This window comes from Mizuhopecten yessoensis, unplaced genomic scaffold, assembly GCF_002113885.1.
Source record: "Mizuhopecten yessoensis strain PY_sf001 unplaced genomic scaffold, ASM211388v2 scaffold11017, whole genome shotgun sequence".
Lineage (NCBI taxonomy): Eukaryota > Metazoa > Mollusca > Bivalvia > Pectinida > Pectinidae > Mizuhopecten > Mizuhopecten yessoensis.
In genome coordinates this window covers 184,504-209,306 of record NW_018408837.1, presented here as the reverse complement: position 1 = coordinate 209,306, position 24,803 = coordinate 184,504, and the positions used below count along the sequence as shown (strand labels likewise).

The 24,803-nt window shown below is 33.3% G+C and overlaps 2 protein-coding genes and 1 long non-coding RNA gene across 4 annotated transcripts in view; 1 reads left to right on the top strand and 2 right to left on the bottom strand.

Annotated features, from left to right (window-relative positions):
* The window catches only part of LOC110464650, a 16,155-nt gene extending 6,205 nt beyond the window's left edge, over positions 1-9,950 (top strand). The window contains exons 3-9 of one of the 2 annotated variants that reach the window (XM_021519987.1): positions 4,316-4,363; positions 5,144-5,233; positions 5,865-5,900; positions 6,719-6,757; positions 7,482-7,514; positions 8,827-8,928; positions 9,667-9,950. In XM_021519987.1, the coding sequence (XP_021375662.1) occupies positions 4,316-4,363; positions 5,144-5,233; positions 5,865-5,900; positions 6,719-6,757; positions 7,482-7,514; positions 8,827-8,921 (341 nt within the window). In that variant the 3' untranslated portion in view covers positions 8,922-8,928; positions 9,667-9,950. Of the gene's footprint in view, positions 1-4,315; positions 4,364-5,143; positions 5,234-5,864; positions 5,901-6,718; positions 6,758-7,481; positions 7,515-8,826; positions 8,934-9,666 lie in introns of both variants that reach the window. The other variant, XM_021519986.1, reaches the window with a different exon arrangement.
* A 3,715-nt stretch (positions 9,951-13,665) lies between these two features.
* On the bottom strand, positions 13,666-23,949 carry LOC110464627. Its single transcript, XM_021519955.1, has 11 exons — positions 23,945-23,949; positions 23,611-23,625; positions 22,985-23,020; positions 22,483-22,512; positions 22,052-22,087; positions 21,427-21,477; positions 20,664-20,997; positions 19,820-20,005; positions 17,981-18,264; positions 16,867-17,396; positions 13,666-15,644 (listed from the first exon to the last, which is right to left on the bottom strand). Exons 1-11 carry the CDS (start codon positions 23,947-23,949, stop codon positions 15,334-15,336), a joined length of 1,818 nt encoding a protein of 605 aa, XP_021375630.1. The 3' UTR covers positions 13,666-15,333.
* Positions 23,950-23,963: 14 nt separating this feature from the next.
* Positions 23,964-24,803, bottom strand: part of LOC110464637 — a 5,036-nt gene continuing 4,196 nt past the window's right edge. Inside the window, exons 4-5 of the long non-coding RNA XR_002464520.1 lie at positions 24,347-24,376; positions 23,964-24,013 (exon numbers count right to left, since the gene is read on the bottom strand). This is a non-coding gene — a long non-coding RNA (uncharacterized LOC110464637). The remainder of the gene's footprint in view (positions 24,014-24,346; positions 24,377-24,803) is intronic.

Here is a 24,803-nt window from a genome sequence, read left to right as displayed (position 1 = left end):
TAATACAGCTATAAAGCTACTGTTAGCAATTTGGTGTGAAAACCCTCATGATATGTCCTCATTTGAACGTTCATCAACCTTAACTTCTAGTATTACACCTAATACAGCTATAAAGCTACTGTTAGCAATTTGGTGTGAAAACCCTCATGATATGTCCACATTTGAACGTTCATCAACCTTAACTTCTAGTATTACGGTAATACAGCTATAAAGCTACTGTTAGTATATTGATGTGATCACCCATATACAATGTCAATATATGAACTCTGATGAACTTGACTTCTAGTATTACATGTACAGTAATATGGCTATATCAAAGTCCAACCAAACGAGATATTGTATGGACAGACTGATAGAAAGGGCAAACGCTTATTGTTGCCTCTGCTATGTTTCGGTGTACATAAAAAGATTAAATCAGCAGCCACCGTGTATATCAACAACCTGAACCACTAAACAGAGAGCTGGATACTCCGTAGTGTAGTAGTCTTTAGCTTGGCTGCGTGTAAGCGTATGTAAAGGACCCCATTTGTTTTGCGTCCTCTCCGTAATGTTTAACTAGGTCGTGATGTACAAGTTATTTGTGGGGTCATGTACTTTAACATGTTCATTTATCTGTGTAGTTTTTAAAAGTAGTTCAACATGTATGCACGCGACGACTCCATTATCAAGTGCAGGTTTCAATCTCTTTGTTACACATACAACTTAGTACTGTCTATAAAGTAAGGGTTGGTTAGTTTAGTTCACTCTTTTTATTTTTAATGTACCAATCAAAAAATGTTAAGAATTTATAAATTGATTTTCCTTAATGCCTGATTATTTATTAAATTGAATATTTTAAAAACATGTTGGTGCCTTTTGAAAATAATCTATAACCAAAAATCACATACAGCTACTTTAAAGCTGATCTAATTTTCCATATCGGGGCCCTGTAATTATCAAATCAAAAACAATATGCACTTCAGAAACATGTTATATTTTTTTTGAGTTTGTATAACGAACTGGTGAGATTTCATACATTTACTAATTAAAGACTTTAAGTGAATCTTTTAATGTAAAATTAGCTGAGTTCATCAACTTAGAGTCATAATCTGCATAGTGCACTCTTACTTATGGCACGCCCTCTAAGAGATAAAACTACAAAAACAATCGTGACAAAAGCCTTCAATGATAATAAGATTACAACAGTTAAGAAGTGCAAACTTGAAAAACATAAATCAATGTTAACCACAGCGTTTGAAAAAAAAGGTTAAGTTAACTAAGCCCCATGCCATAGACTCTAACACATTACTGCTACAGTACTGTGATATATTCGTACGTAATACGTTCGTCATGCTTTGAATTTGGCCTGCGTGCGAACTGCGTTATTGAAGCGTGACAAAGAAAATTGGCATTCGGATATCGCAACAGATGTGTGTTGTGATTCTTACATTAGTTAAAAGCTGCAGGTGTTATTCTGTTACCAGAAATAACTGTCTTTCTTCGGCAGTCATATTCGTTGTAGATATATAGGTTTATAAGTTTTAAAACCACACATTTTCCTCATAAAGACTCATCTGTCAGACATTCAGAGTAATTACGTCACAGCATAAATTTGTGAAATGTTAAATATATGACTCATAATGAATTCTAACATGTATGAATCAATATGATGACGTCATTATTTCAGGAGAAAGACAAAACTAATGTTTTAATTTATTTGACGTGCAATAATCACAGAAAGTACAATTGTACGTACATCGCTAAAGTACATGTAAATTATAACAAAATAACTTAGATTCTTAAACTCGTACGTGATATATTTGAATTATAATAAAATCAATGTTAAGAATTGTAAATAACTCCCACACTCGTGTATCTAAATAAGTAAACAATTTAATGTTATCAAAAATCAAATTCGTCAATTATTAACAGTAATATATAGATATTTCATTTTATAAAATCTCCAGGATGTTGATTTAAGTACATAGAGGCGATGAGTGCGGAATTTCAAAGGAATAAATGTATAAAAATATGCGTACATATCTTGTTAATTCTGTATTTGAATAATTAAACAGAAATATCATCCCAATTTTAATATGAACATGGACATGTAAGATATTATACTACAAGATATAATTTTAGCCATGAAATTATGACCTGGAGTTGAAGAACACTGCAAGTTTCTCTATAAGCATTATCAAAAGAAATTGCGTTAAGGGCCTATGAACTCAATTGGATCAGCGCCATTTTGAAGCTTCTCATCCCGCCTCAAACAACAAGAGACAACCATTATAAGCAAACATTTTGGTGACGTCGGGTTGTTCAAGGAATCTCGTATGCACTGACGATACAGACACATAATTATCGAAAACATAAGTGAATACTTACATCAGATCGATAATAAATATTTAACGGACTTCATTGTAAATATGCTTGTATCCAGTTAGCGTTATACATCTAAATAATCAAAGTCTAAGAAATTTACAAAAAAACAATACAAGTCAATGAAAGTCAATGCTACTGAGCCCCTCATTTTTTCGCAATTTAGAATTTTAGAATCTATATAAAGATTAAATGGAATTTCTAATATTAATGACCGACAAATTGATATATCAATCTATGATATATTCGGTTTTATCTGTGGAAGACCAGCAATATGGTATTTTGGCTCAATCGTCGCGTGTAGTATAAAGGCACTTACATGCGAATTCTCTGAAGAAAGCAATCATCATCTTTGAAATATTGGTAAATTATTTAAGGATTAGAAATGCTATTGCAGCAACTATCCATTTGACATGTATTGCCAATGTCTATGCCAATGTTTAGATATTAAGATTCATGTAAAAAAAATCCTTAGGGTCGATAATTCGTACAGGACGACCACTAAAGACTAGTTGCGAATGGTTTATCGATGTCCGAGCATGCTTGCATGGATCAGTAATGTCCCTCACAATTTGAATACAGTGATTATGCTATCAGTTTGTAGATTACAGACTCAGCCAGAAGTTCCCATTCCGGCGATCTGCTCATCTTTGTTCCCATTAATGCATCAATATTTTATATGGACATTTAAATAAGATGGCAGACAGAATCCCTATGTCATTTAAGCGGCAAATCTGGAGACAAGAACCATTAGGAGACATCATAAATATATCATATATAAGCCTTGGCACGAAGTTGTGATCAAACCGACTGTTGCTTTTTTTTATATAGCATTGTCTATTACAAAACGTATTTCTAATCTTGATTTATTCCGAAATAAATGTGCAATTATAGATCGTTTCAAACGTAGGCGTTTTCCCGAGCATTTATAAATCTATGCATTGCATTTATTGATTTTCTACACAACATAGGGTGTTTCCTGATTTCCATTGTAATATATTGTAAATGGAATCGAAATTGCTTCTAAAAAATGAAAGAACTTATAATTATACCATTACAAAATACGTTATGACAAGCGTTTGGTTATCTAAGGTGTGACGTCTTTATTGTAATCGGTATTGCTACAAAGTAGAAAAATGAGTTACGTCATTTGATTCATTTATCTTCGAATAAGCACAAAATGGTCAATATTCTCCCATAACGTATATTTACCATCATATGACATTGCCACTATATAACCCTACATATTCATATTGCAATCATATAGCTATGAATGCCATATTGCAGTCATATAGCTATGAATGCCATAAACTGTCTAATTACAATCCCATATCAGAGTATTGAATAAGCTCATGTTCAGTACGATTAGGGACAGGCAAAACAAACAAGATAAAATATCGCGATTCCAGAAATTGAATACATAACCTTTTTTCACATAAAAGTGACAATCAATTAAAATACATGTTCCACTTACAGGAATTATATGCTATAAAATGGTAGTGGAACTCTTTCGTGTAAGATGTCGATATATCCATGGTCGCACATCATATCATCGGTTTTTGCACACGAATATTTGGAATTAGAAAATATAATATATGCATTAAAGCTGAATGCATATGACTGTTCGTGTTATTCTGCAGTACTTAACGAGACTGTCTGAATTTTCATTACGTTTATTAAAAGCATTGATGTAATCATGTGATATTGCATGACTTGAAATCTTTAACTATCCTCCTTTTTAATGATCATAGTCGAATTAGTGAAAATTGTAAAATAATTAATTTTTTGATGGAATGCAGTGATGCAACTGAAAGTTTCAAATCTCATAATATTATTTTGTGCCCACGCACTGTCATCTTGATGTTGTTTACCTTTAACGACATTTTAACAGCAGTTGCTTTCCTCTTGGGCTATTTATGATACCTCTGTAAAAGTGTTTTTTCCGTGCACACAGGTAATGCCCAGCAAGGACCTCCTGGACCACCAGGGATTGGCGACAATTGTAAGTACATACATGTATATAAATATCTTTTAAACTTTGGTTTTATCTCGAAATCGAACACAATTGACCATAAGAGGAAGCAGGACGCATCAGTCTACGCTTATTACCAACCATAACCATTACTTTTCAGTGGATCCTTTGCAATGCTTGTAGCCATTTTGTTAATGTTATATATAGGTAAAACGACCACCATGTGTCATAAAATACGTTGTAAAGGGGTTTGGAAATTAATTGAGGGACCAACACCCAAGAAAATTTGTTAGAAAAAAACAACAGAAAAGGGGAATTGAAAATATTTCAGTTGTACACTGTAAGCGAGGTGACAAACGGAACGTTGGCCTTATATAGAGTTATTTTTTCTAATAGTGCCAACAGCAATGCTTGTAAAAAATACTCTTCATTATGATTTTGGTCCCATTTCACGTTTTTTTCTTTTCTCTTTTATGTTTTTAGTTTCATAGTTATAAGAACTGATATGAAATGATGTTACACTCGTTCGGTACATTCGCAACATAGTCATGTATCAACTAATACCTGTTATTTGTTGAAAGCAATTTAAGTGATATGATCCCAAATATCCACTTCATGCTCATCGTTATTTCATTAATCCAGTTCAGCAGCAGCTTTTGGATCAAGTCACTATTAATCTGGAGGTTATAAATCTAGCCAATCCTCAAAGGATATTAACGTTCTTCTTCGTTTTGTAAGACTTCGTTTTTCTTCCAACTCATGGACTGTAACATAATCCCGGGATTGATATTATTTTTCATTTTGTTTTAGTCCCGAAGTTTCCAGGAGTTTCTGAAGTGGCTGCACCCGGTTACCATGTACCAGAGGAACTTCTCATCTTCCCCGAGGTTGATTTGGATGGTAAATATATCACATTACTTGAACTGATACTTTGGCAAATACTTTCCTGTTGTCAGACTTCTGATTGTCTTAGTGTCGTTTTATTCGTTTCGCTGAAAAAGTAATCTTCAAATATATCCGGTTTTCGGTCCAGAACATAATATTGTAAGACGTAATTTTAGATAAAAAAATAGATAATAATTCTTATTAAAAAACATGACAAACAAATCGTACTTAGGAGGTTTTATGTCTTAATACAGTTTTGTTTTATAAAGCAGTTTATGTCAAATAAAACATCATCTCCATTAGGCAACCATAAAAAACGAAATCTAAAATAACATAGCCCCAAGCCGCTTCATCATTGATAACATCATAATTTAACACGAAGCCTGGCATCAAGTTTTGCAGCCACAAAACGCCTAGGCAAATAGTTTTAACATCAAAAGCTTACGATTAGTGAAACATCAGCTTTAAAACACATCGGTAAAATAGAGAACATCGTTTCAAATGCAAATTTAAACATCTTGGTTTAAAGCATGATCTTTATTAGCCATCTGCTTTCACCAATAAGGAGTTATTGCCCTTTACCACACCAAAAAACTAGAAAAAAAGTAAACATTCCTAAAACATATTTGTGTTATTCATTTTTCAGCATATGTCGCAGGAGAACCGGTGAATCCAGAGGATCGTAAGTTATTGATATACAATTGTACTGATAATAATATTAATAAGTATTTGTATCAGGACGAAAACGCGCATAGTAGAGTGAACTACATGTACACAATAAGCAATGTCTTGGGCATGTTAAATTCTCAAAAACAATTGATATATTTCAAAGAAAATATACATTCAAGTTGATTAAGTCAAGTATTTGATTTTCTTAAAACAAATAACATTGGATTCCAGAAAAAAAACATTTGGATATAAATTTACATCAGAATGAAAATAAGATGCAGTTAGAATTTAAATAAATAACTTGAATTAGAAAAATCCTACATATTTGATTAAATATTACCGTAAAAATTAGTAGACCATATTTAAAAGAAGGAATATAAATATATAAAGTTTTTAAGCTGAACGTAATTATCTTTTTAATCTAATGTATAATCATTTCAATTACGTTTTCATTAACTTCAAATGCATCTTTGTATATGCATTTTTGATTTGATGTTTATTCAATGAAATAGAAATATCAATGTTTTCTTTTTTAATGTTTAGCCATTTGAAATAAAATGATTATCTCTTTGAATTAAAAATATTATTTTTGTAAGTTCAGTTGTTTTTTAATTCAAATACATTCACAAATTGGCAACGTTTGACATGCTATACATATCACAATTAGATACATTTTACTTACCTCAATGGAAGACAGAAAAAACAGACCTCTACCAAATTGATGTTCTGTGTGGTGCATATCGTCCAAGAAATTTGGTTTTGAATTATATATAGACCATCAAGTAATCAACTATTTGATCAATTTATTATTTTCAATAAATGCAATTTCAGCTCAGCCAATGATCGACCCCGGACCGGAGTTACATACCTGTGAGTATTTTTACTGTTTTAGTGAGGATTTTAGGAATTTCAAAGTTTACATATCTGTGTTTTGAATAACATTTCCTTGGCTATTTAAAGAAAGAAAAATATTACTCCACTATAACAGGATGGCTACTTTTTCAATAATTCTAAAATAAATTATTTGATAATCATCACTAACTGAAAATTGTTTATTTTTATTTTCAATTCATTTCATTATTGATAAAAAAATAAAAACATGTACAAAGTTGATTTTGATAAAATCCTGATGAAAGAAAATACTGCTTGCCCGAAACCTCAAATGCATGGTTTGTGCAACATGTATATCTCTTGGTAACTTTGCTTTATCCTCATTTTAGTTTGTTTTAATAACATATATCACTTATAATATGTTCCGTAGTTACAAATAATAAACTTACTCCCCTTCCTTTTGTAAAACATGTTTAGTGTTATTATAGCTACATTCATGTACCAACATTTTCCAATACTTTTCCTGTATCTCTCGGTCAATGCAATGTGACAAAATGTCATCTCCATACTGTTTCAATCCAGAGCCATATAATGCTCTTGACATACGTGCATTTCCCGCCTGTGGTTGGCTTTTTCACTTATCCTTCAAAATATGTCTGTGATATGCTATGTGATGTAAGTAACGTTTTGCACTTTATTTAGTTTTGAAGTGTTATTATATGATATCATTAATTACCTAATTCCATATCCCGTTTAATTCCAGTCTCCGACCCAAGAGGTCCGACAGGCTATAGAGGTAAGCAAGAAAAGTTAAACTTTCACTAGTTTGCTGATTATATTTTTTTAATTTCGTGGATGCAAGATATATTTTGTTTTCGGAACTTATTCTCGGGTTTTCATTTCGCGAATCACAATTTCTGTAAGTCTATTTCGGAACACCTCGCAAATAGTTTCTAGTACTAATCAAATTCATTTGGATGTCGTTTCTGCACTGTTGTCATCTATGTATGAGCCTTGTGGATTGCAAGATATTCATTAGTTTGTTACGATCTGGGGTAGAGTTCGTGAGTGAGAACGCCAAACTTAGGGATTGCGACGGTAACTGTAACATTGAACCGGTTTCCGTCACCACACTGTCGGGAAAGTAGGCTATGTTCTCGAAACTCACCGACAAAATAAGAAACTTTATTTATTAAAATCAGCATGGATTTCTCACATCACGTTTTAAGCTGACCGTGAATATTAATAACGCCATAGATTTAAAACACGTAACAATTATGCCTGAAAGAAAATGTCGGTAGGGACCATTGCAGACTTAAAGTCGAAACGAAATAGCCGTTATCTATGTAGGACCTGATGTACATGTTTTGTTGGAATGAATGTGGCCAAGACAAGGTTAGGGACTTGCAGACCGTTCTATTGTTTTTAGCTCGAATATTGGGAGTAGCAAATGTGTGAAAAATCTTTCATGGATAGGCATTACATTGGGCGACGCATTGTTTGGAACCATTTGTCCTGATTTCATACCAAGTGTATTTATTTACGTTTAGAAATTTTATTCGAATATGTTGAAATTGTTTTGTGGACTTTTTTCAACACGTTGTTTATACGTAGCGGCCTCCATTCAACTGACATCTTGAACGTATGAGACCTGGATATTCGTGACATGTTTTAAATTTGTCACGCATTACAAAATTTTGCGAATTTCGATGCATTCGCGAAATTAGCGAAATTAAAATCCTCGTGAATATTAGCAACTATACAGTATATTAAAATCTCGCTATACTGTCATCATTTCTCCAGACATTTTGCCGTTAAGACGTTGTTAAAAATATAAATATAATTGTTCAGAAAATAACCTTGAAACAGTTCCATAAGTGATCTTAAAACAAAAATACAAAAATGTGTAGAGTGCCTAAAACACTGTCTATGACGTAACAAATTTTAAGCTTTTGGCTAGCACAAATATTCTTCCTTAACAATCGACAGGATGGCTTAAATTTTTCGAAGGAAAGAAAACATCAACTTTTGTTCTAACTATGACGATGGAGCGGAAATGATAAACCCAAATTCCTCTTATCTGCCAATATGTTGTTTATTTTTTCTAGTACCCTTTCGTCGCTTCTTCCCTGGTCGGAACGTTGAAAGTGAATACCAGTATCGAAACCGTCGAGTGGACATCCAGAACGACATGGAACCTTAATGGAGCTAGAAGGTAGGAAATGATTTTCGTATTTTACTTAATTCGTCTTATATGTACAGCTAATCCACTTAACATGTATTAACTATGGAAATATTGAACAGACAACACTTAATATAAGTGTACATACTGAGGTACTAAACCTTGTCTGTACCGAAACCGAATGTTATCTGGAACGTTGTTGGGTTCGCATGACAGATGATACACAGTGTGCAGGCAAAGCCTATGCTCATAAAGTTCCTGTTTCAACTTGATTCCTATAGTCCTTCTTTTGTTTTGGTGTCTTCTATGTAACTGTTGAGGTCCTCAAATCTTGACGCCGCATTCTGATATGAACAAAAACCTAATTTACTGAAAAACCAGCGTGCATCTTTCTTTTACCATGTAATGTATTTTCATCATGAATCGCCTTGTAGTAATACCTAAATGCAACAGAAAAGTGCAATTTATAAGATTATAAGATTTTGATTTTTTTTAGAATTTTTATAATATGTCTTAACTAGTTAATACCATAAATAACCCTTCGAAAATTGGTTTGGTGTTGTTCATGTTTTACGTCCTGTTAAAAGTGTGATTTTTTTAGAATTATTATAATATGTCTAATGAAATAAACTACATGTAGTTAATACCACAACCTTTCGAAAAAAGGGGTCTGGGTGGTTTGGGTGGTTTAAACGTCATTCAAAGTTATGGTCGTTTCAGTGAAAAACATATCTTTGTATACCTAATTCGATTTTATTTTATTTGCAGAAAATGCCTACCAGAGTGGGAGCCGTCGATATAAAACAGACGAACAGATTTCACATCTTGTTACAATATCAATATATATATTTTCTTCATTCCATTCCTGTGTATATTAACCCCTTATCCTGCCGTTTTATAATTTACTTACATTACTTTTCAACGACAAACTAGTATTACAAAACGGATTTGATTTGAGTGTTTTTATTACTGAAACTGTCCTTCAATTGACACAAAGACTCAAAGTGTGTACCAAACGTTAACTTTGATAATAAAATTGGTGTCTCAATATATTTTTGTTTGTATATTTAATCTTAAATTTCATATCATTTTGTCAAAGTTTTTCTTTGAAATTAATTCTAATTTCACGGATTGATGATTCTGCACATGACATGTAAAGTTGCGCCGGGTCTCTTTTTTTAAGATATCCATACAAAATATACTTTGTTGCAATTTGAGCATTCGAATGGCGCCAAGATATTTGCCAGGGTCAGATGGTTATATTCACCGAATGACTTGACACTGTATTTTGCGTTTTCAACGCTTGTGTTTATTTCGTTATGTTTAGATTGATTTATTAATGGAATATATTATCATGCAATACCAAACATATTTTAACAAGTGACTCTCGAAATACAGCTTGTCTGACATAAGCTTTCAACGTTTACTCCTGTCTCCGCTTCGGCTACCATGGACACGATGAGCAAGGAATGGTATTAGTTAGACTTCAGACTAGTTGGAGCAGCAAAACCTGGTAAACAATATGCAACATCTCTTGAAAAGTTACTTATGACTAGGAAAATTTCGGTAAGTTAGATTCACTTATCAAAGTTTGCATCTTTTTCTTTTCCGCTTGGAGACGTTCAATCATTTACGCTTGCTCAACTAATCATTGTCCAGTGTACCCCATTAGTAGACAGGAACATGAATGGAACACATATGACCGTATTGAAATAGAGCTAACATATAGCTGCTTAATTCATTTTTTAAAACGTATGGTAAAAAAAGATATTGTCTTAGTCTTAGTCTTAGCATTGGGTTTTACTGCATCATATTTGCTCAGAGAAAACATGCAGAAGAATGTACGGCACTTTTCGTCTATTTCAAAGACTGTCAAATACGAAAGCCAATATGGCTCATTTAGCTACATAGAAAATTAATATAATAGCTTTCAGAATCCTTAGTTAAAACGTCGGCATGCAAGAAGTTTAAACAATGTCGTGTAATCATGTTGAATAAGCAAACGCCGTATGTCGACATGTTTATAAATCTGAAGCCGGTAATTAACATACTTAATTTTTTTTTATACACAAAGTACGTATCAAACGTGTCGCAACGTTTCAAGACCGACTGGTCCCTTCGTCAAGCTATGACTGAGTGAGTGATTTTTATTGTTTGTCTGTACAAAGATGTGACGAAATTGTATAGATTACCAGTAATACAGTATCTACACTCACTATCGAAAGGCAAACTTACCCGGGTCGAGTGACATATGAAATATACAACGTCACAACGTACTACAGGTGAACAAAACAAATCGCTCACTCAGTCAAAGCTAGACAAAGAGACAGGTCGGTCTTGAAACGTCTTATTGGAGATATTGATAAATAACATTTGATTTAAATATTGACCCGGTATTGCAGGGTTTCTCAAACAATCGCCCTTAAATGTATTCCGTCTTTGCGTATTGCAGAGTTATCTTCTCTTGGGAGCAGGTATTGATTGTGACGTCACTTGTTTGTGAGAGTAACGTCATCAATGTTTGAGAAAACGACGTAATTTTTTCACACAAATCAATGACGTAACAATCAATACCTGCTCCCAAGAGAAAAATAACTCTGCAATACGCAAAGACGAAATTGTTCAGTGGAAACATCACCAGATTTATTTGAATTAATTTTAAATCAATTTGCAATAGCGAATTGTCATCACGTTTCAGAAATTGCAAAACAGAACATAATCTGATGATTCTTACCTTTAAATAAGGTAAAAGTTCAATGTGTGAAAAGCCACGTTCATGTTGTATTCCCTGGTAAAACATTGTATTTACTGTATTATAAAAGTATTAAAATAGATCACAACATGCAACACATTCTCATACAAAGACACACCAGAACGTAACTAGAACTGTAAGCCAAAGGCTAACAAATACCCCCGCTGCTATATGAACCAGAACTGTAAGTTAAAGGCTTACTAAGGCAGAGCATTGCAAATCAATCCATAGTCTCCCACCAGTAACAAGTATTTCGCACAAAGGGGCATACCTCCATCAAAAAGGTTCGGAATCCCAAATTAAAATAAGGGTGCACAACTGCATAAGATACCGATCATTCATACAAATGTTTGATGAAATTCACCTGTTAGTTAAGGAGGTGTGTGCGGACAAGTATTTCGCACAAAGGGGCATAACTCCACCAAAAAGGTCGAAATCCCAAATTAAAATGCCGGTGCACAAATACATAAAATACTGATCATTCATGCAAATTTTCACTGAAATCCACCTGTTAATTAAGGAGGAGGTTTCCGGGACAAGTTACTGCGGACGACAGACAGACAGACCTCCAGACAGGGTGATTCCAGTAACCCCACCCCCCCCCTAACTTCGTTGCGGGGGTATAATAAATACGACACAAAATATGCAGCCATTTTTTTCTCAAATCGAAAATTTCTTGCTAAGGCAATAAAAAACATATCAGTTTCTCTAATAGGTCATTGATCTACTTGTCATGATACAGTCGCTTTATGCAGGTATTGAAATGAATGTGTCTACACTAGATAGTCGCTTCATATTGACTAAATATCTTCTAGCGTCGCTTACTGACAACATGATCCTCTTCATCGTGTCCCAGGGTACAGCCCTTGATGAGACATGCACAGCACACAGTACAGGCAAGATGATATCATAACAAAATTGATCAATAAGGTAGAAACTCAGATTTGGCAACGTTATAACAAAGTTTGCCTTAAGGAAGATGCTATAACTATTTTTTTTATTCTTTTTACCTAATTATTAGAGACGAGTCAATTAATTGTTACTTGATAATTACTTAGGAGAAATAACGATAGTATAGCCTGACTCTACAGCCGATCAATAAGGCAGAAACTCAGAATTAGGCAACGTATATCAAAGTTTGCCTTAAGGAAGATGCTATAACTATTTTTTTTATTCTTTTTACCTAATTACTAGAGACGAGTCAATTAATTGTTACTTGATAATTACTTAGGAGAAATAACGATAGTAATATACCTGACTATACAGCCGATCAATAAGGCAGAAACTCAGAATTAGGCAACGTATATCAAAGTTTGCCTTAAGGAAGATGCTATAGCTATTTTTTTAATTCTTTTTACCTAATTACTAGAGACGAGTCAATTAATTGTTACTTGATAATTACTTAAGAAAAATAACGATAGTAATATACCTGACTGTACAGCCGTTTTGATGAATGCCTACATTCTGAAAATGAGTGTTGTGTTGTTTATGAGGAGTTTATATTTCTAACGCGCTGCAGACAACAGTATTCCGTCTTTGCGTATTGCAGAGTTATTTTCTCTTGGGAGCAGGTATTGATTATTACGTCATTGGTTTGTGTGATAAAATTACGTCGTTTTCTCAAAAATTAAGACGTTACTCTCACAAACAAGTGACGTAACAATCAATACCTGTTCCCAAGAGAAGATAACTCTGCAATACGCAAAGACGGAATATGTATATATATATATATGGGGCAAAGAAGTAATTCCAACAGTGTGGACAAGTTTAGGTTGTCAAATTTGCGGAGCGGTCCGCTCCTTTATCAAGACACAGTGAAACAGAACAGTTACATGTACATATACATCATATTACAAGAAGATAGAACTGATATACTATCATTGAAANTATATATATATATATATATATACTGAAGAGTGTTCGACCTCACAAGTCTTCACAGGAGGAAAAAACACCAAGTTTTCTTCGTCTCAGAACCCCTTTCAAAAAATAAACAAGGATTTTAAAGGGATAGTTTATTATCACAAACGTATGTATAGCCGGTCACCTAAGATTAACATAGAATACATAGATAAAAAGGTCTACAAATCACATAGCCTCTATATTAGTCGCCTGATATAGTACAGGGGAAGTAACTCAAATATTCGGGAAATCCTCGAGAAGTCGGGGCTTCTCCCGAACTAGGGGTTCGGGCCCTTCTTGGGACACTTATAAAACAATAATGTTATATAAAAACAACCCGTCTAAACGGGCCTATTTTTTGTAAAATTTATGAATATCACTATATTAAATTAAAACAAATCTACGTTCCAGGTACCAAATAAACTTAATCAAATCAAATTAAATGACGAAACACATAATAACTGTTATTCTACGTTGCTGTCAAAATACACAGCCGGCTCCGCGGAGATCAATCAATTTAACTCAACGCAGCCCCAGCGCGTGCTGAATCGCACGGCCAATGAAAGGACTTGGCATATGAATGAACGAGCCAATCACAATAACTTTTACATAATACGGTAACAAGTGATCAACAAGAATCCATGTTGAAGAACATTACAGTTGAAACATTTACGAAGGTTATAAATAGATACATACTCAGCAGAATAGATTATGAATAGCAAAAGGTTACTATCTTACTAACTAGACAAGAGTTATGTTACAAGGAACATCAGCAGGTACGAGCACACGCGGAAGGCTAAGTTAACACTGACAATCTATGTACGCATTACTACTGTAGTGTTCATGTGTTATTCAAACAAGATGATGAAAACCAACAACTACGAAAGCCGGTACAGGCCAAAGTGAAAAAATATATTATGTCGTAATAACGACTTAGCTATCTCGAAAATAAAGAAGTAAAACAGCAAGTCCCCAAACTGGGTTTGTGAGATTTAACAAGTACTAATTGTAATGGGAACAATTACAGAAGTCCCCGAAAGTGCCTCCATGGTCGCAAAGATGCATCACAAAAGGATTGCAATGCAACGATATACGAATACATACATGTGTTTTGCAATATTGGACATAGACAGGGACCATTGGCATCACCTTGGCGTACAAGTCGTTACTAGAGATAGTAAGTCGTTACTACGAAATAGCTAAGTCGTACATAACATTTGTTTTCTCGATGGCCCGTACCGGCTTCCGTAAACAATAGAAGGTGCATATGTTGGAAATGAACTAGATGAAAATCATCGTGCATCAGGTCTTTATAAAAAATGTTCATGACGTCATCATCGGCATAACATCTAATGAATATTGCTACTATGACATGTTCAAAACTGATGCATCAAGTCAGCATATCAGTTATGCTAGCTAAACCATATTTTATTCATGTCAATTGACATGTACAATTACAAATAACATTTGATTTTGATGATCGGGGAACAAGTACTAACGTACTTACACGTAGTCCATCCCATCGTGCACTACAAGATAGCTTTGCTGATAATACATGTGTACCTTAACGGTGATAGCCCGTATGAAAGGTAGAACATGATATTAGGGGGAAAATTATAATGTATCTGATGGATGAGTAGTATAGGTTACGCGATATTCTATATATATAGCTGAATATTGTGAAAAAACAGGTACTAAGAAAAATATAACATAGTACACTTACGCATTTATGAGTCAACAGTAACGTTAAAGCACAAGCCACAATCTGTCAAACATCCTTCATTTGAAATCATTTTTCCTGAATCCTCTGCCTTCGCGGAACACAGATTTACATATTTCAGCAACACTGTTGTTATCGCAGTTCGTAAGGGCAGTTGTCAATTGTGATAGAGCTTTTTCTGGTTCACCTGTACTGGATTTCAGCCATTTATTTATAATAGACATTTTGAATTCTACAGGGTGATGACCATGCATAAAGCGAAGGTCTTGGTACTTTACCAAAGAAATGCCAAGTTCTGTGGCCAAAGCAAACAAATCGCCGATATCAAGGTTTTGCACTAAGGTCAGCATGCTCCGACTGTCGAAGAAACCTGAAAAAGAATGACAAAGCGGATGAAAGCAAAGATATCTTTAAAATGGTGTCGTTTTTTTTTTGATATACACATACTTTATTACTAGATACCAACCAGAAACAATGACTAAATATAAAAACACTTTACTACTGCTTACCTTACAGAACACTGACTAAGAAAACAATACTGTATAACTGAATACCAAACAGAAACACTGACTAAGTATAAACATATGTTATTACTACTTAACATACAGAACACTGACTAAGAAACAATATTTTTTCTACTTAATACTATACAGAATAAATGACTAAGGACAACCATTTCTATATGTTATTACTACTTAACATACAGAACAATGACTAAGTATAAACTTATGTTATTACTACTTAACATACAGAACACTGACTAAGTATAAACATATGTTATTACTACTTAACATACAGAACACTGACTAAGAAACAATATTTTTTCTACTTAATACTATACAGAATAAATGACTAAGGACAACCATTTCTATATGTTATTACTACTTAACATACAGAACAATGACTAAGTATAAACTTATGTTATTACTACTTAACATACAGAACACTGACTAAGTATAAACATATGTTATTACTACTTAACATACAGAACACTGACTAAGAAACAATATTTTTTTTACTAAATACTATACAGAAGAAATGACTAAGGACAACCATTTCTATATAGTCATATTTTTATTAACATTTCTCGAATCAATCGAAAAAAAACATCTTCCATATCTTTTTTGACATCACACAAAAACAATGTTATATATTGAGCACACTGTTAAACATCCCTCAAAACAATGAAAAAATAATAAATAAATGTAAACAATATTTTAATAAAACAAGATTGACGAATTGACGATTAAAACGTTTTCGTTAAAACTATTACTGCAATTGCAATGAATTCTTTAACATAATTTATCATTAAAACATCAATTATATAATTGTTTTAGTGTCTATGGCAGAATCATATTGTTATGATTTTATCGCAATGTAAAACAATTACAGATGTACATAACGTCAAATTTACGACACATTTTGAACTGTCCTTAATATCTGACAGATTGTCATAATAACGACTGCGCTTCTCAACCAAAGTTGCCAGATTGGTTATATTTTAGCATTTTCTTCATGATAAAAGACATTGAACATGGATAATTTATGTTTTGATTAACATAGATAAGTTCGATCATGGTAGTAATACATACTTGTCGGTTGATCTGCATCTGAAGATTCGGACGAAAGCGGCAATATTCCGACTGGACGGAAATATGCTGTATACAATTGACAAGGTGTTTTCTTTGTTTCAGATTTGAAATGCAGGATTGCCATTTCTCCAGTTCCAGTTTTAGTTACAGGAAAGCTGATGTAGTTGTGTTTTGCTGTTGGAAGATAAACGATCGTATGTGTTTCTGCAACACCGTTACACATTTTGAAACATCCATCTGACCCAAGATGTACTCGTATCCTTGTTTTCTTTTTAAACGATTTCCCCCCAGATCTACAGTTAGGAGGTTCTCTTAAATTGTTGCTGTTCGTCCGCTTCAAAACAACATCTTCAACATCGCGCTCCGGTGCAATTTCTCCCCATATCAGCCAAGAATTTTCCGTCGGTCCCACTCCAAGAAACACCAGAATGCTGCAGGGAGTGTTATAGCCGTATATAGCATGGACATTTTCAGAATCCGTCTTCTTCTTTTTCTGTTTGTGTCTTCTTTTTTTGGCGACTACACTTTTCCTTCAAATAAAAGATTTATATTTATCAGTATCCTATTATGCATCCATGTACATTTAGTTATTTAAAAAAAAATATGAAATATTTATGTATAAACTTAATAAATACTGAATTATTAATAAATCTTTTAATATATCCAGAAAAATATATTTAATATATATGTATGAGAACTATATCAAATTATTGTAATGTTTTGTTGACATAACTGTGATTACTCTAATAATCATTGGTTTGAAGTTTTAATCCAAGAAGATAATTTCATGTCTAACTACTTATCGCAATTACTGTTTGTTCCGCTAGTTAAACTATAAGCATGATTCCGTAAGGCAAAAGGATAGTTCCATTGTTTATAAATGTATTTTCAATGGGCTACTGTTTTGTAACAAGTTATAAAAATATATTACTTTAGTATTATATCAAATAACGTTTAACTGGACATTTTAGCATGAAGACATAATTATTGTTTTTTTCATAAAATATTCTGACTGTCCATTTTATGTGATAACAAATGTGTTAAAAAAAGAAAATCGAAATATTATATTTATCACACATCAAATGTATTGATGCATAAAAGGTACATTTCTTACCCAGAGAACACAGATGTTTCGAGTTTGATTTTGTTTTTCCCGACTTTTTTCAACTTGTTTCCCTTTTGGTCAATGACGATATCGTCATCGTGAAAATGAACCGAAATAAGTTCACAGGCGGCGATATCATCACTCGTAATCATTTCCATCGGTAGTTCAACACATATATCTTTCATGAATGGCTCGGAGTGCTTAATGTGAACGATGTCAGTGTATCCTACAATGGACAATTCGGGCTGGTTTTGTTTCAGCTGCTGTATTGCGGAACGGTCAGCTGATTCCAGCTACAAAAGAATAAACCAACTTATATTACATAATATGTTGGTAAATTACTTCCATCCTGCTCACTCGTTACATGACTCTGCTGAAAAGACAATACGAAATCATCAAATAAAGAATGATAAACAAATTAAATAAATGAAAACAGCTACAACAAAGGAGGAATTCAAATCAGTATTGGCAAATAATAGTAATAATAATAATTCGAGGTTCCTATATACCGCTTTATCACAACCTACTTCGTAGGTCGTCTCAAAACGGTTCACTAATTATTATCCGTGGTTAAAGGGCCTTTGCAACCAGCCAAAATGTTCCTTAACTCCCTGGGGACCTACATCCGGTGCTGCCAATAGGCGCTCACAGCCACCATTCTAAAATTCTAGCACTTCCCAACCACGTACTCATTTACAGCTGAGTAGACTGGAACAAGCGGAGTAAAGTATCTTGCTCAAAGATACAACACAGTGCCGTGATGAGAGTCGAACTCGCAACCCTTCGGCACGAGCCCGGCGTCCTACCACTAGACTACCGTGCCTCCAACAAACAACAGAATTGGAGTATGTCGAACAGAAATAAACATTATTAGAATTATACAAATACAAGTTTAGATTAACAATTTATTTTGGTACAATCAAAGGACTTTGTAAGATTTTCAGTTTAGGACATTGGGCTGTTTAATGTTAATATGGCTCTAGAGGTATTAAACACAAATTTGAAAAAACTTGGAACTGACACTGCCCCCCTGATAGACGATCGGAAAACCACATAACATAGTTCCTGTGTCCTTTTTAGAGTCGGTCTCACAGAAATTGCATTGCAATTCATTTATTTAATTATATGTTTCGTTTGACTTTGAATTAATTTGTAATGAAAAACTTTAAAATACATATTTGTTTAATGAATTCACAACGTTGACATACACTCTAGTCTAATTGCAGTAGGAAAGTTCATTTGTTCCGTATCCCCCTAACAACAATACAATATTATATAGAATAAAATGGATAACCGGTCTTCATGGAAATTCTCAACTTCTGCCAATCAGAATACAGGCCGTAGAGAACATTTTGTGATACAGGCAAATTATAGTTTGCGGTTAAGTTCGTCATCCAATAATACACAAACAAAGAAATATTTAATGTTGACAAAACATAATCCAGGCAAGATCGTCCAATTTGTACACAAACATCGACCTTGTTTTTAACTCTAGAACTACATGATATTTACATTTCTTTCACCAACTTTCATTATAATCCAATACAAAGAACAAACAAAAGGTATAGCCCTACATGTCTAAGACAATCACAGGTCACAGTGGCCATGTTTAATGCTAGATTTTAATGAGAAATGTGAGATGTTAATTTACATGTGTCCATCAATGTTACGTTTCATAAGTATCCGGACAGTACTTTTTGACAAAAAACTGAACAAACCTTTAGGTGGAAGACAAACAAAAAGGAATAATAAGAAGAAGGAAAACAAACAAATGCAAGAAGTCCTCAAAGTCGCGTTGAGGTTTAAAACTACAAAATTCAACTTCATATTGATTACATGAAGACTTACCGACACATGTACCACTTGACGTGACTGGACGGATCCTTTAGGGAAACGGATCAAAACATCTCTATTTGAGGCAAAACGATGTTCCATTCCATTTGGACCAACTGTAACATCGTATACTGTCCCCATAGATGTAACGCATACCAGCGCTTTCACCGGAATAGGGATGGTCGCTTCAAATGTTCCTTGCTAATGAGAAAGACGAACAAGAAACCATCAAATTCTTTTAACACCACTTGGCGATTCTGTTTGTATGATAATGCATTTATATGTATGTATACATTATATTATTATTATCACCGCTATTCTAACATCATTATTTTCTCACTGTTGCATGATGCATCATATTGGGTAAGTTAAATACGGAAAATGTAGTATTTTACACACAGCATCATTAACATTAACAGCAACTGGAAAAAAAATGACGGCATTTGATCCTATCAAAAGACATGCTGTAACAACTTAAAATGATGGTGGTTGCTGTATCAAAACGTTATTTTATAGATAGTATTTTTCAAACTATATTTAACAATTATAAAAATGGTAAAATATTATGAAACGGACATGCGGACATGCATTTGAGATTTTTGTGTGAAGAAATAGACGTGTACCAAAAAAGTGTCCATAAGGAATATAAAGTTATATAACATTTTGTGATATTCCATAGAAAATTATACCTTTTGATTGATTGTGGCTAAATCCTATTTTAATCGAGAATTTCATTTCTAATAACGAGAGTATTCTAGTACACTCGTAAAAATATGTACATTCAATGTTATATCAAAAATGAACAACTATTTCATATCCTCTGCCCGTGCATATGCAAGAATACGGAAAGGAGCTTTACCTTCAGAACGCCACTAATTGTTTTCCATCCATCATCATCTTTTAGATGTAGACGGTGAGACAAGTACTTTCTATTGGTGTCAAGCGGTGCAACGATTCTAACTTTTCCATCTGCTACTCTAACGATAGTTTCCTCGATATCACGTGTACATAGCTGAATGCATCCTTGGATATCGGATTCAACCAGCTTCCGTCTTCCCTGTTTTTTGAACGACTCCGTATTTAAGTAGAATACTTCCGTTTCGAGCTGTTCTGTGGCACCAAACTCCAGGTCCGATATTGTGTTCGGATTAACTGGATGACAGGTGACCATTATAAGGTTGTCTGTCTGCACCCTGCAATTAACAAAAAAAGCATCATAAATGCTGTATACTGAGACATTTTTCGCCCTCCCCGTTGAGGGCGAATTTTCTTATGACAAGTGAATATTGGTACGCAATATACAATAAATGGTAAATACATGTGAAGGGCGAAATTAAGACAAGGCGAACATAAATTTCACCGGCAAAGGGCGAATATTTGACTGGGCACAAGTTTCATGGTACACAGTAGGTACCAAAATTTTCCCCTGTTCATGATGTACTAACCAAATTATTAGTTACTAATATAATTAAAAAAAAAAAAAAAAGAAGTCGCTATTCATCCTTTAAAATTATTAGAATATCAATAACGAAAGTCACAATATTAACCGATAAACCGTACACTATGATAAGTACCATTTAAAATCAGTTTCTATAAATCAATTTGTGGCAACTTTTACTTACGCAGGCGATTTGTCTTCGACACCCGACAAACGATCCAACCGTTCCTCTAAACTGATAAATGAAACAAGATTACTCTGGTATCAAATACCATCATACAGTTTTGGACGAGACTTGAGGGGGACATGTGTATGATAAACCTGAAGATCGAATACATTTGTATGTAATACCTTGGTAAAATGAGAGAGAATTGAAGACAACAGGCCAATTCATTAGTATTATATTACATTCCGTTTTAGTTGACTTCCTCTGAAATAGCCCATACATGTAGGTTAAATTAGGATTTAGAAAATCTTATACACTGTATCCAGTTAACAGTAATATACATTTCCATTTGAAGCAATTTTCATAATTCTTTGGATTTAATACAAGATCCCATTGTAAAGCTGTGACTGAGTGAGCGATTTGTATTTTGTTTTACCTGTACAACGATGTAACGAAATTGTATATTTTTTGTCACTCGACCAGGGACGTTTCGCCTATCGATAGGGAGCGTATACACACTGCATAAGATAGGTTACAGGAAGGGTGTAGATCTAGCCCCTTCTCATGTTATGTCAGTATAGGGTCATACAGATGACTCAGCTGGTGTCATTCTTCGTCATGAACAAACGTTCTAAAGTGTTACCTATTTAAGCGCTCCAATACCTCTGGCTTGGCTCCACTGCAATGCAAAATAACTAATGTACAAAAATGTTTAAATGGATTCATCGTGGGTGTTGTTACATTTCATATGAATAAAAGATTTACAATAACAAATAGTTAATGTCAAACTTTAGACAAATACAAAGTTAATATAAATAAGAACAATACATAGGATTTAAAAGAATTGAATATGAAATATCACTATTTCATCATAGAATATGAACAACCGATAATATTTGTATCTGTAAGGGTCATCATTTATCATTGAATACTAAAAAACTGCATAATTATTTCAAATAATTCATTTGAGATTGCCAGAAAGCGTAACAATAAACCATGAGAAACATATCTAAAGATAAATACAAATGGTCGTGAAAATCACAAATACTTTCCTCGTTATAAATATGTACTCACTTTTCACACCTCTGACGGAAGGCTGATAATCTATAAATAGAATATGTTTAGAATAGTGTATCTTATTAAACCGATTGCAGATTGCATTATCACTGTAACAAATATCTGACTTGTACGTGTGCATCATAAACCAATTCGTACAAACGTAATAACTTTGAAATAGCACAGATATATGTTGTTTGATAAATTGAGAGAAAATTGGATCAGTAAATCATTTTTTTTATCATGTATTTATGAACAAGAAAACGTATACCGTTATAATGAATTGATTCATTCAACAAGTAATATATATCTATATTTGATCAAGCTTTTGTTACATAAAACTCCAATCAAAAAAATTATATTGATATAGAATACACACATGTAATAATAATAATAATAATCATAATCTTATTTAAACTTGATAACATATTGAGTCAAAGACTTGTCTCCCATAAGGTCAAGCATATTAAAAAAATTACATTATATACAAACATACATATAATTAGTGTTAGATACGTACTGGACTGCCACAGATGTTGTGTCATCCACGATCAATCTATAAAATAAAAAGGTGTAACAATATCTTCATATTAAAGCAAAAGCAATATTCAATTGCACACTTTTTAAGCGCGCATGCTTTATAACTTGCATCCTTCAAATCAGAATCAGCAATGAGGTTACTGATATTTACTGTCATTTGTTGATTCAACGACGTATAATAGTGTTGTAGAAAGTAACAATGTCGCATTGCAATATATATATAAATATGTATCAAACATAGACACAATCAAAACGCGTTTTTTTTAAATCCATTGAACCTTATTCTAATACGGAAAATTCATATTATGGTCATGCAATGTAAATATATATTTAGCAATTTATTAAAGTTTACGTAGAATGATAAGCTAGTTACTGTTTAATACTTTATGTTTCAATTTGTAATGTTCATCTTCCTTTTCGGTAAGCTCAATAGTAGTAACTTGATCAAAAATTACGTTTAAAACTACATTGGCCGCATTTTTGCAAACAAATGCTGTGCTCGCAGCCCATAAGAAGCAATTAAGTCGTGACATTTTATCTTTGAATACGTACAACAACTGCTTAGAGTGTATCAACTAAAAACAAAAACTTAAATAGCATACGTACCTACTGGTGTCTTTTCTACAAAATATTCCAATTTATGAAATTAAATGTCAAAACAAATGTTGATTTCAAATAATGCACCCGCTAAATATTAAGAAATGTTTCCTTCACCTCATTATGAAATATAACCTCGATAGCGTTGATTGAGGCGACACAATATTTATAACATTTTGTTGTTATTATTTTCATTATTTTTTCACTTTCGCATTAGAAGGTTTCTTGAAATTGTTTGTATATATATTATTCAATATATCATGTTCCATTTAAAGATTTGATTAAATTACCAGCATTTATATAAATGATCAACTTATTTGAAAATCATGTAAACCTATTGTACGCCATATTCGATTCTGCACAGTTAAGGTGAGTTTTGTTAGATACATGTACTTACTTATGCGATTCATACCTGAAAGAAAAGATGCTCATATCATTCAGGAGGGATGTCTGGAGGTAAGGATAAAGTGTGTCAAGTGGTTTTATTTCCCCAATAATGTAATGACAACTTTCTTTAAAATCAATATTCAACATATGTTGATCTAGTAACTCAGGTTATGTATTAGCCGTGACATCTTTTGCAAAATCATGCAATTTCGACTTTCACATTTATCACCCAGCAGTATCGTGATCCCAAAATTTTAATGTCCGACTTTTATTCAACATAACCAATCTGAGCTAATGATTTAATAAATGTGATGATAATTTTTTCCACACTTTTTAAAAGTTTTTTTGCAGTACTTACATTCCTATCGCAGACTCAATGAAACTTAGTCTACAACAAACAAGAGTAACTTTGACAAGCATACGGTTAATGAAAGTTTACATTTCAATATGACAATGGCAAGCTACACATGCAAAACACAACATATTTTTGCATTTTCCTCGGGTACTAAAACCACTGCGTAGGACATTACTTCGCTAGTTGTCACTGCCGCAGCTCCCTCTATAAGAACGTTTATTAATTGATTTGAAATATATCTATATGACGGGTGTCATCAATGAAACAGAAGACGCTTAGCTTTCAAGACCACTTAGTCTTAGTGTTCCTGTACTTTTTAAGGGGGTTTCCTTGTAAATGTTTGGTTTTATTTTGATTAACTTCGAGTTCGAGCTACGTTTTCACATTTAATTCCACAAATAGTTTAACTACATGACAACAATAATCGCAGAAGAAGCTATAAACAGTATATAATATCCCA

Excerpts from the sequence above, each read along its gene's own strand:
- LOC110464627 (XM_021519955.1), bottom strand. Across the intron at positions 21,478-22,051 it reads GTATTGGAGCGCTTAAATAG|TTTAGAGGAACGGTTGGATC; the intron begins GTAACACTTTAG and ends TTCATTTATCAG. Across the intron at positions 20,006-20,663 it reads CAATTAGTGGCGTTCTGAAG|CAAGGAACATTTGAAGCGAC; the intron begins GTAAAGCTCCTT and ends CTTTCTCATTAG.